The following is a 13,883-nucleotide window of genomic DNA, read 5'->3' on the forward strand; positions in this document are numbered from 1 at the left end:
CATAAAATCCTTAAATAGGCCTCGGCAACGACACATGACAACACTGTAATTACATTGTTTCATAACAGTTAGGAGATCTGCTTTTGGTGAAACTCTTTGTGAAGGCAGAGAGGTGATTCCAAGATTGTATCTCAAACAAAAGTAAGGTAGGTCTGAACCTCATTTTAATGTGTGAAAAGGCGCTATCATATGCAAATTATTTACATTTCTTAAAGCAGCCAGCAATGCTTAAGCTGATGGCTGTTGGTCATATGTTGAAATGAGCACCAGACTGGGCTTAGAATAACAGACTGACTGACACTAATGAGACTTTTAAGCATCCAAGTCTTTTAAGGAGAAATAAATTATACAAACCTCTTATATTATTGACCTGATCGTTGACTTTTATCTCACATATATTGGATTTTTTCTGACTTTTACCTAAAGATGCTTGAAGAAAACCTACTTCACACTTAAAAGTAATTTTTATTTATTCTACCGTTTTTATTTTTATTATCATTAGTTTACTTTGCTTGATTAATTTTCATTTGATCTTTGTAAATGTTAAAAGTCTCTACTCTTTGTCTTAGGGAGACATCTAGTGGTGTTACTTTTGTAAGTACAATCTCCAGGAGACTCACCGGCAACATCCATCTATGTAAACAAATTAATGTGCAATATTTAACCCTTTCATGCATGTATTATGAGAATCTTACTTAGTAGATTTTTCTTGAGTGATTTTATTCCTCTTTAGGCATGAAAAAATCAATTCAATTAATTTTTTTATGAGCCTATTTTTTATGGAGTTACAAAAATGTCCACTCAAATAGACACCATGCGTAAAACTTTTGAAGCAAAGAAACATATTTAAAACCCATCATCAGAAAGTGATATACTGTGTGAAAACTATGAAATTAAATTATTTTTAATGCTGCTAATCTGATTTTTTTCTCACGTTTTAACATACTCTAATACTAGTTATTACTCACTTCATGATATGAAGTGATCTAATGTGATCTACATGTAATAAAACGGAAAGACATGTAAAATACACAAGACAAAATCATTTTAAAAGATGACACAGGAGTTTTGAATATGCAAATGAAGTCATATTTAGCTTTCATGTATGTAATCTGTATAAGTTTTTCATGTTTTCTTGCAATCTGTTTTATTTCTAAGAACTTGAGTAGGATTACTTTGTTTTGTTATTCAAAATAAACTAAGACTAACTAACTAACTACCTAACAATGGAATGCAAAAAGATGAAAGCAATATATAAAAGATGATTATGATTTTTTTTATGGTCAGAACAAAAAAATCTTATCAAACAAAACAATTCATTAATCATTTCAGATTTCCAAATAATCATAATGATGAAATGTTCGTTACATATCATAATATGCAGGATTAAAAATAAATAAAAGACTGGAACATTTTGAAAAAATAAACCTAAGTATGTCACGATAATGTCATTATTATTGTTTAATTGCACATACCTATCTAACAGCTTTAAATCATGTGAAAAATATCATCAGAATTACGAGTTTTATGTCAAAATATCACTGAGAAGCACATCCACACTTTCATCTCCAGCAGAGTCGACTACTTTAATGGACTTGTCCAAAAGAAGATCAGACAGCTGCGGATCATTCAGAACGAGGACCAGAGAACAGAACACATTATACCAGGTATAAAACATTTATACCTGTCAGTCAGGTGTAAACGTCTCCAGTTAGTCACAGAATACCTTTAAAATGCTGCTACTAGTTTATGAATGAATGGTTTAGGCCCAGAGTACATTGATGATGTGTTTAAGGACTATAAACCCAGTAGGACTCTTACATCTATGGTCTCAGGTCAGCTAGTCAAACCCAGAGTCCAGACAAAACACAGAGAATTAACATTTAACAACTCAAGCAGTTTGTCAGAACATGTTAGATTTGTCCTACATGTAGACAAATTTTAATCCAGGTGTAAAACATTTCTCCTTCCATGTGTCTGTCAATAAGTTCTATAATTTACACTCTATTTTTATCCCACTGCAAGTCTGGGGGATTGTATATTCTTTAAATCGGGGGGGTCAAACTCATTTTAGTTCCAGTCAAATTTAATCTGAAGTGGGCCGGACCAGTGAAATAATAACATAATAATATATAAATAATATCAACTCCAAGCTTTCCTATATGTTTTAGAGTGAAAAAAGTTAAATTATACGATGAAAGTGTTTACATCTGCCAACTATCCTTTAAAACAATGCGAATAACCTGAACAAAATGAAATTTCTTAACAAAACTAAGTACAATTTTAACAATATCATGTCTCAGTTTATCATTTACACATGTAAATTACAATTTACAGATCACAGTGGATCAACAAATGCGCAAAAAATTAATAACAGGCAGAATATTGGTAAACTTGCATTTCAGACATTTCAAAATGTTCATATTTGTTCAGGATATTCACCTTTTTGTGAAATGATAGTTTGTTTTAGTGTAAATACAGTAAAATGACATGAAATGTTTGCATTTACAAAGAGAAAAATTTAAACTTGTGAGTATTTATAGGTTATTATGACAGTATTTTACTGATCCAACCCACTTGAGATTAAATTGGTCTATATGTGGAACCTGAACTAAAAGGATTAATATTTTCTGTGTAATTTTTGCCTTTCACAGATTCATCCCAGGGGCCAGACTGGACCCTTTGGTGGGCCTGATTAGGCCCCTGGGCCACATGTTTGACACCTCTGCCTTAAATCATTATAAAATACTGGAAATGAGAGTTGAATTATTATTTGAACATAGAAAAGGCAATAGCCAAGGAAAAGAACAAATTAACCCAGTTTGAAATTATATGGGGAAAAGTGTTAGAAAAACTGATAATGTAAAAGGAAGAAAAGTCCAGGTACAAGGATGATCGTGATCGTGTGTGGGTGTGTGTATGTATCTCTCTCTCTCTCTCTCTCTCTCTCTATATATATATATATATATATATATATATATATATATGTTTACACACACACACACACACACATATATATATATATATATATATATATATATATATATATATATATATATATATATATATATATACACACACACAAATTAACCTCCCCACACATATTTATTTTTGGGGGTTTGTTTTGTTGTTGTTTTTTGTTTGTTTGTCTCAAGTTGATTTTAGGATTGTTGTTTTGCTTTGTTTGTACTCATTAAGAGTATATGTCTTGGCTTTGTGGACAGACAAAGTTTAAATAGAATCATATAAATTATTATCAAATAGATTATTTTATATCATTGTTTTATGCATCCTTTATTGTCTTCTAATCATATTTTTTAATTCTCTGATCTTTTATTGTGTACACACTATTATTTCCCTCTTACTCCTTTTATTTATGTAAAGAACGTTGCATAAAAATAAATAAATAAATCTGCTTTACCTATGTGTGTGTATATATTGTGTGTTCTCTCACATTATGTCAGACAATATAAACTAATCCTTCTTTATTCCACTGTAGATCTGTATCATATATTGAGCTGTGGCTGTTTGTCCAAGAGGATAATGAGACAAATGTTAAGACTAAAGAACAGGATAAATGCACATTGAAGGCTGTGATAAGAAGCAATTTGCATCCAGAATAAGTTCAATGTCAGTGATCCAACATGAAGGACAGAGTCTGAGATTAAATATATTCAGGTTAATTCATATGTGCGCGTGTTTAGTATGAATTTGTGTGATGAAGCCAGCCCTCCGTCCACACCTGAGGCTGGATCCGCCGTGTATCTGGGCCTGAGTATGTGAGATGCACACTGAGAGCCAATGTGGAGGTAACCGTGGTCACTGTTTCCCTGAGGACCGTCTGGCGGCGAGGGCCATTAATTATAAGAGACAGGGAGGGAGACAGACAGACAGACAGACAGACGGTACCGCAGAGAGCGCAGACAGGCCGGACAGGAGCAGGGCCCGACAAATACAAAGAGAGGAGGAAGCCGAGGAAAATATAGTCCTTCCCCCCATTTATTTTTTTATTTTTTGCGCACACAGACGTCCTGCAGACAAACGTCGGGGGCGTAATAACCCAAGTAATAAGAGGTTATTTATTAGACGAGACGTGCGACGGGGATAAATAATTGAAACAAAAAAAAAAAAAACAAAAAAAAAAAAAAAAAGCGACTGTCCGACTGCGCATCCCAGGGAGTGAATAGGGAAATGCTGCGCCAGTGTCCCGGCTGAGAGACGGATCTTACCCAACATAAGCTTTTCCCCCTCTCTCTCTCTCTCTCTCTCTACTTCTTGCCGTTACACAATATCGCTGCAAAAAAAATCATCGTTTCCAAAATGGTAAGTTGTTTTTGTGTTTCATCCAAACGTGGTTGTGTCGGCGACGCGCGGCCTGGGAGGGAAATGCACATCCGGGACTGTGTTTTTTGCAGGACTCATATTATTTTATGAATCATAACTTGTTATGATGTGGGAGCGCGCGTGGCGTGCAACAGGTCGCCGTACAGTAGCGGGAACGCGCACTCACCGCCGTATTTGGCTTTTGTTTCACAAGATTAGAGAGAAAAGTCCGACCGTCGAGACACAGACGATCAGTATTGGCAAGATGGCACGAAAAATACGAATGCGATGTTGGCACAATAGAATTTTTAAGAATAGATGATATCTGTCTGAGCTGTTTAGGAATATGTGAAGTTATGAGTTATTCTCTATTCGGCACAATATTATTAACGATTATCTTATTCACATTGATTTTTTTTTTATTTTTTTTTAAAATTTGCAATCACTTTATATTATTTAGAAAATCAAAGCTTTGCACGTACACCCAGACACTAACAGAAATGACAAGTCTACAATATTAAATCTGTCCTGACTTATATTATTAAACTAACAGGTGATGCTGAGTTGGATAGCTCTAAAATCTACATCAAACCTCAGGTCTGATGTTGCCTGTTTTATTATTCTTCCCCAGCCTCACAGAGACAAATTGAGGAAGGTGGAGGGGTGTGGAGTGTCACAGGGCCCAGCTGAAAAATAATTTTTCCTCCTTACTGTGGCTGTGTCTTTCTTTCACTACCTCTCTCCACGTGGTAAGCAGTCGGGATGAGGGTGAAAAGGAGGCATTGTGCCTCCAGTCAGTGGCCTTATGTGTTGGAGAGGCTCTGAGAGGGTGATGTTCACTCAGCTGTGCTCCCTCAACGCCATTGTTGCAAATTCCACCTCATTCCAGCCGCTCTGTTTACTGGAGCCTGTTTAGAGGCAGCAGGATTAATCATGAAATCCCACACACCTTTATGAATAGGTGTGTGTTACGTCCAACTGAGAGAGCTGTGATTCCACATGAACTAAGATACATTTCACCAGATTTGTGCCTGGCCTGACCCTTCACAGCCTCTTTGACTCTTTCTACACTCATATCAGTAATAGCAATCCAGGCCCAGGCTATTATGCGATGAACTTGAGCGTCAATGTATGAGTGTTTCCTAAGAGGCAGTGGACTCTTGGCTCAAAAGAAGGGGTATTCACTCGCCATTTGAATGCAAAGTAGTGGATGAACAAGTGAGCTGTGTGTGCGCAGAGAGAGAGAGAGAGGGAGAGAGAAGGAGAGCCAACGGTGAGTTTTGAGAAAAGGGAGACTTGTTGAGAGAAACTGTCACACATGTCAGTTGGCACTTTAGTCCTCAATGCGTTCTGCTTTTCTTTCTTTGCGCCACAATGCCACCAACGTGGATACGCCTTTTCAAGACCAACCGACCCGGAGCATCACATGTCATATTCCTGGGGAAGATACTTTAGCCTTTTTTTTTTTTTTTAAATTCACTATCATCATTATCTTTCTCTTTAATTAACTTAGGTGCCTACTTTTTTCAGTGTACAGGGAGACAGAATAAAAGTTGTGTGTTGGCCAGTGCGCCCCTGCGTTGGTCCGGTCCAACAGAGGCATGTCCCGTCGGAAACAGAAACGACCCCAGCAGCTTTTGAGCCTGACTCCCGGTGCCTGTCGGATACTTGAGCATGGTGAGAAATAGACCATATATAAAAAGAGTACACTACTGACTGAGGAAGATGGGATTCACATTGGATATGAAGTTTGATGCGTTTTGGAGTAGCTGTACTTATACAAATCCTTAGACAAGATGATTTTTCTTGATATTTTGGGAGTTGATTTTACTCTTCTGGGTGTATCTGACTAAATATTCCACAGCTACTATTAATTGAAACATTGAATGTGGACTCCCAAGAAATCCCAAGAAAAATACGGTTTCTCATGATCTTAAATTCAGTCTTTGCTATACAAAATTAAGTTTCTCCTCCTCCTCTTCCTCACTGTCAGGTTCAAAGACACAGAATATAGAGCTAAACTGTATGCACATATACTGAGGAGCGAAGATCTTGAAAGTATGAACTTATCCTTAAAAGTGGAATCATGTTTGATAAGAAATACGACGAGAGCATGAGAAGGTAATGGAAAAGGAAACTTTGTGAGGCACTGTATAAGGTGTTGTAACTGCAATGGCATTAGACCCTATTGTGCCCTTTGAGCTTTGTTGCCAGGCACTGAAGCATGAACATACCCATGAAGAAGTGAGTATGTGTGTGTGCAATGTGCATGCAAGTGTTCGTCCACTCCAGTTACAGGAATTGGGGGCCATTCTGTCTCATAAAATCCTAGTTTCTAAGTCATGTATGGGTCCACAGAAGGAGCCTTGCATAAACTGCGTATTAACCTTTTTGTTGCGATGTGTTGCACACTGCCACTGACAGACCATCTTTATGTGCTTTCACGTTGTCCACTGTGCTTTTGTAGGCTATGTTCACTTACTGGTGATCTGTGAGTCATCGTGTCTGTTCTGTCGGCTGTTTTGTTTTCTTTGCACACCTCCTGTCTTCCTCTGCCTGGCCCTAAACCGTATCAGGAATGTGACCCAGGCTTGTTTAAGGTCAGGTCTCCCAGCCAATCACGCACCGAGTACAGTGTCCAGTACCTAAGCAGGACCTGACCTCTGGCTGGGGGAAGGGCTCTTAAGGACATAAAAGAAGGATAGACTGAATGCAAGGTGGGGGGTGGGGGTGGGCACGGACGGACGTGTCTTGTGGTTGTAGGCTTTTTTATTGGGGTGGAGGGTGAGGTGAAGTCCATTGTCTTGCGTGTGTTGCCCTGGAAACAAGGTAGGCTCCTCTACGGGTGAGCGGTGTATTCCTTTAGACCGGTGAAATCTCTGTGTGCTTGTGTGTGCGAGCGTTTTTGTCTGTACACATCACGTGTGTGTAGCCACAGTGTTGGGGAGGCTGCAGCTGATGAGGATAGACAGGACAAAGGGGAAAAGAAAGCCACGCCGGATGATAAGACGGCGGAAATTAAAGTAGTTTCTAAGAGGCTCAAGCAACCTCTCACCTGAATTCTTCCAATTTCTAGACATCAGTTGGCCTCTTAATAACATTGTCTACCTTTAAGTACTCCTTTTAGTTCCTTCACATGCAAATGTAAGACATAACAAAGATCCCTTATCAATCGCTAAGAAATAATAATGTTAAACTACTGATTGAAAAATTTAGTGTGCCTCCTTTTTAACTAAAATAAAAGCGTAGACTTTTAAAACTGATGCCGATTTGTTTGTTAATGCCGCTCATTGATTTATCTTAACATTGACTTAACAATATACCACTACCTGTGGTACAGTATCATCCCAACAACGCTTCAAAAGATGTAATAACACTGTTAATATTGCTGGAGTTTTAAGTCATCAACAAAAGTCAGAACACCTGAAGGAACTGTCTGCATCACCTTTTAAGGATTAATTTACAAAAGCTACAAGGTAAAGTTGCAGGAGCTGAAACTGGGGGAAGAATCAGCAGAATTAGACAATAAACTCCTTCCTCTTGCAGCTCTCTCCTCTCAGTCCAAACCAAAAGATGAAAAATAAATACAGATGAATCTGATTTTGTTTCAGGCTGTTATGGAAAAGTGAAGCCAGTTTGTTTCAAAAATGGAGAGCATCCAACAAACTGATCAGCCATTAGTAATTACAGCTGTCAATCTTATATTTAACCCTCTCACCTGTGAGAAAATGCCTGTTAGTCAAAATCTGCAGGCAAATAGTTGAGGCAGAAGTCTTGTGTTCTCTCAGAAAAGTTGAATTACAGTATGCTGAAATCTATTTTTGTAATTTTTGCAGAATAAAATTAAAATTTTCAGGTATTGCACCTTTAACACATAATTTGTCTCTTGAAAAAGTCTACCTCTGAAATGTACATTAGATTTCAGTTTTGGTTACCAGTTGGATATAGGTAACTTCTAAGTTGATGCAAACAATTCCTTTAGGTTTCCCAACTTATGAAACCCTTTTTTTGTGTATAAGCACTGTACATAGAAGCAGAATATGTTATATATCCTATAAAGCATTATTTGGACAATGTCACACAGCAAGAAGTATGCTACAATAATGGTGAGGAGCAAACAAAAAGAATAAAGAAATGAGAACAGGTGATTATATACGTTGAAAGTGTAGTCTGTTGACTTCCTCAAGACAAAATGAAGGATTTTCAAAAACATCTGTGATTCCACACTGTTGAAGTTAATGTTGTTTACATGTCAATTACATTTAGATGATTTCTTTTCCTAGATAACTGCTTGGCAGTGAAGTCAAACATCTCTCCATTGATCCCAGATTCTCCTTTGTGCTCATCCTCCTCTACTCAAAACTCCCAGCTGCCCCTCACTCCCTGTTCATCTTTCAAAGGATCTCCCACCCCCTCTTTGCCCACTGAGGGTCTGCCACTGTCCTGCTCAGCAAGCAAGCCCACTCTACAGGCTATCAACAAAAACCAGCAGCCCTCCCTCTCACCAGACTTCCCTCAGTCTTCTGTCTCTTCTCAAACGCTACAATCACCCACTCTCCAGCTCTCTGATTGCAGTTCTTCTTCTTCTCTAAGTGTCCTCATCCACACTTCGCGTAGCACACACATGGCCTCTCCAAAGCTGGGGCTGTCAGCCACCACCACCACCTCTTCCTCTTCCTCCTCATCATCTGCCTCCTTGTGCCCTCCGCCTCACCCTGGAAGCCCCAGCCGTGTTCCAGAGGGACCCCCTAGTCCCGTTACTCCAACGCCCAGCCCTGGAGTCACCTCTGCCTCAGGTACTCCATCGAGGGCCCAGCTGAGCATCGCCCTGATCCTTGAGGAGCTGCGGGTGCTTCAGCAAAGGCAGATCCACCAGATGCAGATAACAGAGGAGATCTGTAGACAAGTACTCAGACTGGGCGGAGCCTCCTATACCTTAGATACACCCTCCCAGCACCTCCTCTCACCGCTGCCTCAGCTCTGTCTGGAAGGAAGCAAAAGAGCAGCCAGTCCGACAAACCAGCCACCTGCACCTCAGCCGTCGACCTCCATGGCTCCTCTCCTGGCATGTTTCTCCTCGCTGCTCCCCTCTCAGGCAGCCAACAAACCTTCAAAGCCGAGCAGTTCGTTGTCCCAAATCCTTCAGCCTCACAAGCCTCAGATGGAAGGGTCAGGAGGGTCTGCAGGTTATCTGAGGGTTAGCTCTCAATCGTCAGCTCCTTCCACCCCTTCCTCTACTCCAATCTCTATGACTTCCTCCAGCTACCCACTAGCCTTGTCATTAGCTCTGCCCAACCGCTATCTTCATGAGAAATCTCCAAATACTGCTTCCGTGAGTGGGCACAGTGGCCTGTCCTTCCTCAACTCCTCCATTCCCACATCAGTATCCAATGCTTCAAACTCCCAACAGTCTGTCTCTGGAGGAGCAGACACTTCCTCTACATCCAGCTCCACCTCTACTGGTCGTCTGCAGCATGCCTGTCGATTTTGTGGAAAAATGTTCAGCAGCGACTCTTCCCTGCAAATACATCTACGCTCTCACACAGGGGAACGACCCTACCAGTGTCCGGTGTGCTTTAGCCGTTTCACCACGAGAGGCAACCTCAAAGTGCACTTCCTACGCCACCGTGAGCAAAACCCAGAGCTCTCACTTTCACTCCTGCCACCATCTTTGTTTGGGGTAGCATTAGGGGCCAGTGGGGGATCAGATATGGGACAGACTATAAGCAGTGGTAGCAGTGGCAACAGTATTGTTCAGAAAAAGCGAAAGAATAGGTCTGAGGATGAAGCATGTGGAGATAACTTGGAGGTTGGTGGTACCAACACTGGCTTTTCTGTGGGGGGCTCTGAAAGATCCACCCCTTCTTCCCTACCACTTCCCCCCAGTGTGGATTTGGCTCTGATATCCCACTCTCTGCTGCAGCTAAACAGAGCAGCAGCCGTAGCAGCCGCAGCCTCTATAGCTTCATCCAATTCATCTTCCTCTTCAGCTTCCTCCTCTTCAGCTCTAGCTACCTCCCTCCTCTCCAGCCCATCACTGTCTTCATCTTCCACCATCACAGGCCTATTCAAGGGATCCAAACAACAACATTTTGATGAGAACACTCCTCCTCATGTCCCCATTCTTTCTCCTGCTGCCTATTCCCAACTAGCCCAGCTGCCTAAGCTCCTTTTCCCATCTGTCTCCTCTTCTTCTTCCACCCCTGCTGTACATTCATCCCTCTACAACCATGCAGCCCTGGGTCTATTGCGTACTCCACTACCCTCAACTCCAAGCTCCCACCACCTTGCTTCTTCCAGCCATTCTCAACTTTCTTTCCCATTTTCATCCTTTCCTAAAGGTCCAACCACCACCACACAATGCTCCCTTCCTTCCTCGGTAGCCACCTCCACTCCTACATCTGAAACATCAAAGTTGCAGAGGCTGGTGGAGAAGCTGGAGAAGGTGCCTTCTTGCTCCTCTTCTCCGTGGGCTTTTTCATCTGCTTCCACCTCTTCTACCTCTCTAGCAGCTTCAGTCAACAGTTGCTTCACAAATGCCAGCACTTCTACCACATATGTAATGGCATCCCCACCATCCTCAACTTTGGTCACTTCTTCAGTTTCCAGTTTTACCCGTGAGATGGTTGCTGCCCTCGGACTGAATGCAAATGCGGGGGGGATGCTACCATCACTGAATATGACAGGTCCAGCTGGTAACCTAGCCACCAATCAGTGTGGAGTGTGTCTACGAGTATTAAGTTGTCCAAGAGCACTGCGTCTGCACCAGGCTACACATCTTGGAGAGCGACCTTTTCCATGTAAGATGTGTGGACGGTCCTTCTCCACTAAAGGCAGCCTGCGGTCACATCTGGCCACTCATCATGCTCGACCACCAAATGCACGAGTTCAGAACTCTTGCCCACTGTGCCAGCGTAAATTCACTAATGCACTTGTTCTTCAGCACCACATCCGTATGCATCTTGGTGGGCAACTACCCCCAGATGGTGCAGAGGATTCTTCAAGTGAGATGCCATCTGAATACAATGACAAAAGTCTCTCACAATTACAATCCCAGCCCACTGACCCTAGCACATGCCCAAGCAAAACACCTCCTCTTGCTGAAGCAGGACACTCCAAGAGTCCGGCTTCTAACCCACAAACTCCAGCAGCTGCCTCAGTCCCTGTCTCTGGAAATCTGAAATCCACTGAGTACACCAAAAATCAATGTAAGTCTGGATCCTCTAGCCCAGACCTTATTCCCCCCTCTGATCTCAGCCCTGACCCTTTCCTGAATCCCATCACGGAAACTTCGCCTTCAGGCAGTACTGACCCCCCTGTCCTTTGTTGTAGCACCTCCTTGTCCACCTCCCAGCAGACAGATCAAGTCGCTGCAGTAAATGAAGACAACCAAGCTGAGCAACAGACCACTGTCGATATCCATCTCCCTATGTCTTCTTCACCTACTATTCCCAAAACCACAATGTCACCTGTTGCTGTGGTAATTGACTCTGAGAAGGATGGGGCTTCTGCCTCCTCTGATGCCTTACCTGGCTCCAGATCAATCCTGGAGGAATTACAAAGCACACCTGCCCCTGGTGTCCCCTTTGCTTACACCTGTCCCAGTACATCCTCTGAACCCATCCAGAGTCAAGATGTTTCTGATGTGAATGTAACTCCAACCCTGGAATCAGACTCAAAGCCCCGATCACCTGAAACCGCAAAAGAAGACAAAGATCATTCTCCTCCACCAGCAACACCAAAGTCAGACCAAGTGAATGTGTCAGATGAAGATCCTAAAACGACATCCACTTTGGAAACTGCAGACACTGTTGGTGCTGAAATAAGGGGTTCACAGAGAGCTGCCACTTTTGCACGAGAGACTCGTCAGAGCTTTAATTTTGGCTCTTATGGGAGGGAAGACAGAGGGGAAATAAGTGGATTGTCTTCAAGTGAAGCACTGGATTCTTCAGTATCTATCAGCCTCACCCCAACTCTCCCTTCTCCAATGTCTCGTCCTGAGAAGAAGACTTACTGCTGTGCTGAGTGTGGGAAAGAGTACGCCAGCCGCAGTGGGCTGAAGGTGAGGAAAATTACATTTCATTAGAGCTGGATAATATGGGCATTAAAATGAAATTTCATTTTCTATGTAATGGACGATTTTAATTCATTGGTTTTGAATTGAAGACAAAGCTTGACACAAAATTATTATTTCTTCACTCAAACTATATTCCATATATGACTGGAGACATACATTTACAATTAACATAAACAATTGCTAAAAGTAAACTGGTTGCAACTTGAATTTTTGTTTACAAGAAATATCTCCAATGGAATAATGCTGATTTTGCAGTTCAGCATTTTGCATTTTTCACAATTTTTAGAAAACAAAACCTCAGTCATTAAAATGAATTCAACATATTGCCCAGCCCTATATTTATACATATTATTGACATTTTGATAGTTTTTTCTCAATTCATGCAAACTTTTTAGGAGCTTTTCTGGAGTTAATATAAAGAAACCAATTTTGTTGTTAAACAATATAATTGGAGTACTGCTACAGTCATAATTACAATTGGAAATGTCATCATCATGTAAGTAATCACCTGACTTTATGTTGAACTGCATTACACTATGTGTAGATATCTAGCTTTGACCATAGTAGGTGAAAATAGTTGCAGATAGATTTGTGTCAAATGATAAATAGTAAACCATTTTCAGTGATAGTGCAGCCAGGTTCTCTGTGAGTCTATTTCCAGTCAGAAACAAAAGTAAAAACATGCATAAACAAACATCTGTGTCAAGAAATCCCTATGTCTATCACGTACCTCTTGAATGTTTACCAAACCAAGAAAAAAATGAGTCTTACAATACCACATGTGCACATATTTTTTCTAACTATTCATTCACAGGGTCACATGAAGCACCATGGTGTAGTAATGAAAACATCACGTCCAGCAGCTCGTAGCAGTCGCTCCAACACCGACCAGCTTACTTCCTCTACATCTATGACTTCCCTGAACATTCCTGCCACGAGGAGCACAGCAGGCTTTTGGAACCAGTACCAAACCTTCCTCAACACTGTTACCGAGCCAAGTGATGACCCAACAGCTGGCAGCCAAGGAGAAACTGAGTCAGGGAAGACGTCAAAATCACCTGCTCGGTCTAGGATGGAGTCCAGAGTTTCGGAGGAAGCTCAGAAAGAATCTGGCGAAGGGCCGTAAAAAGTGATGGGATGATGCTCTAGTGTTTTCAATCATTGTTTACTGTTTGGTGAAACTGTATGGACTTTTGTGTAGTTCTGCCTCCTCAAACATTTCAAGTAGCCTGTCAGTTTGACAGACAGTTGTTGTAAAAGTTGTGAGTCAACCAGCTTTGTCTTGTTGTGCTTAAAAAGAGACAGCTGTTGTACAAATAAAGATGAAAATATTAAAGGAATGTCAATGTAAAACCAGTAAATGCTGGTTATGTTAAAAAGTGGCTTCACTTTTGTTTAGCTAAAGGTGCACATTCTAACAAGTGTTTGGACATAAAGATTAGGAGCCTTGTTTCTTATCAGACCTGGGTCAAATAATTAACTG

The 13,883-nt window shown here is 41.1% G+C and overlaps 1 protein-coding gene across 2 annotated transcripts; it reads left to right on the plus strand.

Moving 5' to 3' along the window:
- The first annotated feature begins 3,881 nt into the window (after positions 1-3,881).
- On the plus strand, positions 3,882-13,836 carry sall2 (spalt-like transcription factor 2). 2 transcript variants are annotated; one of them, XM_030161035.1, is made up of 4 exons: positions 3,882-4,323; positions 5,854-6,000; positions 8,607-12,385; positions 13,215-13,836. In XM_030161035.1, the coding sequence occupies exons 2-4, from the start codon at positions 5,925-5,927 to the stop codon at positions 13,524-13,526; spliced, it is 4,167 nt and encodes a 1,388-aa protein (XP_030016895.1). In that variant the 5' UTR covers positions 3,882-4,323; positions 5,854-5,924; the 3' UTR covers positions 13,527-13,836. The 2 variants fall into 2 exon arrangements, with proteins under 2 accessions (XP_030016895.1, XP_030016896.1); XM_030161036.1 differs by lacking the exon at positions 3,882-4,323 and adding an exon at positions 4,846-5,596.
- The last annotated feature ends 47 nt before the right edge of the window (positions 13,837-13,883 follow it).

Source organism: Sphaeramia orbicularis, chromosome 17 (assembly GCF_902148855.1).
Source record: "Sphaeramia orbicularis chromosome 17, fSphaOr1.1, whole genome shotgun sequence".
Lineage (NCBI taxonomy): Eukaryota > Metazoa > Chordata > Actinopteri > Kurtiformes > Apogonidae > Sphaeramia > Sphaeramia orbicularis.

Excerpts from the sequence above, each read along its gene's own strand:
- sall2 (XM_030161035.1), top strand. The coding sequence starts at position 5,925 with ATGTCCCGTCGGAAACAGAAACGACCCCAGCAGCTTTTGAGCCTGACT. Across the intron at positions 6,001-8,606 it reads CTGTCGGATACTTGAGCATG|ATAACTGCTTGGCAGTGAAG; the intron begins GTGAGAAATAGA and ends TTCTTTTCCTAG. Across the intron at positions 12,386-13,214 it reads CCAGCCGCAGTGGGCTGAAG|GGTCACATGAAGCACCATGG; the intron begins GTGAGGAAAATT and ends ATTCATTCACAG.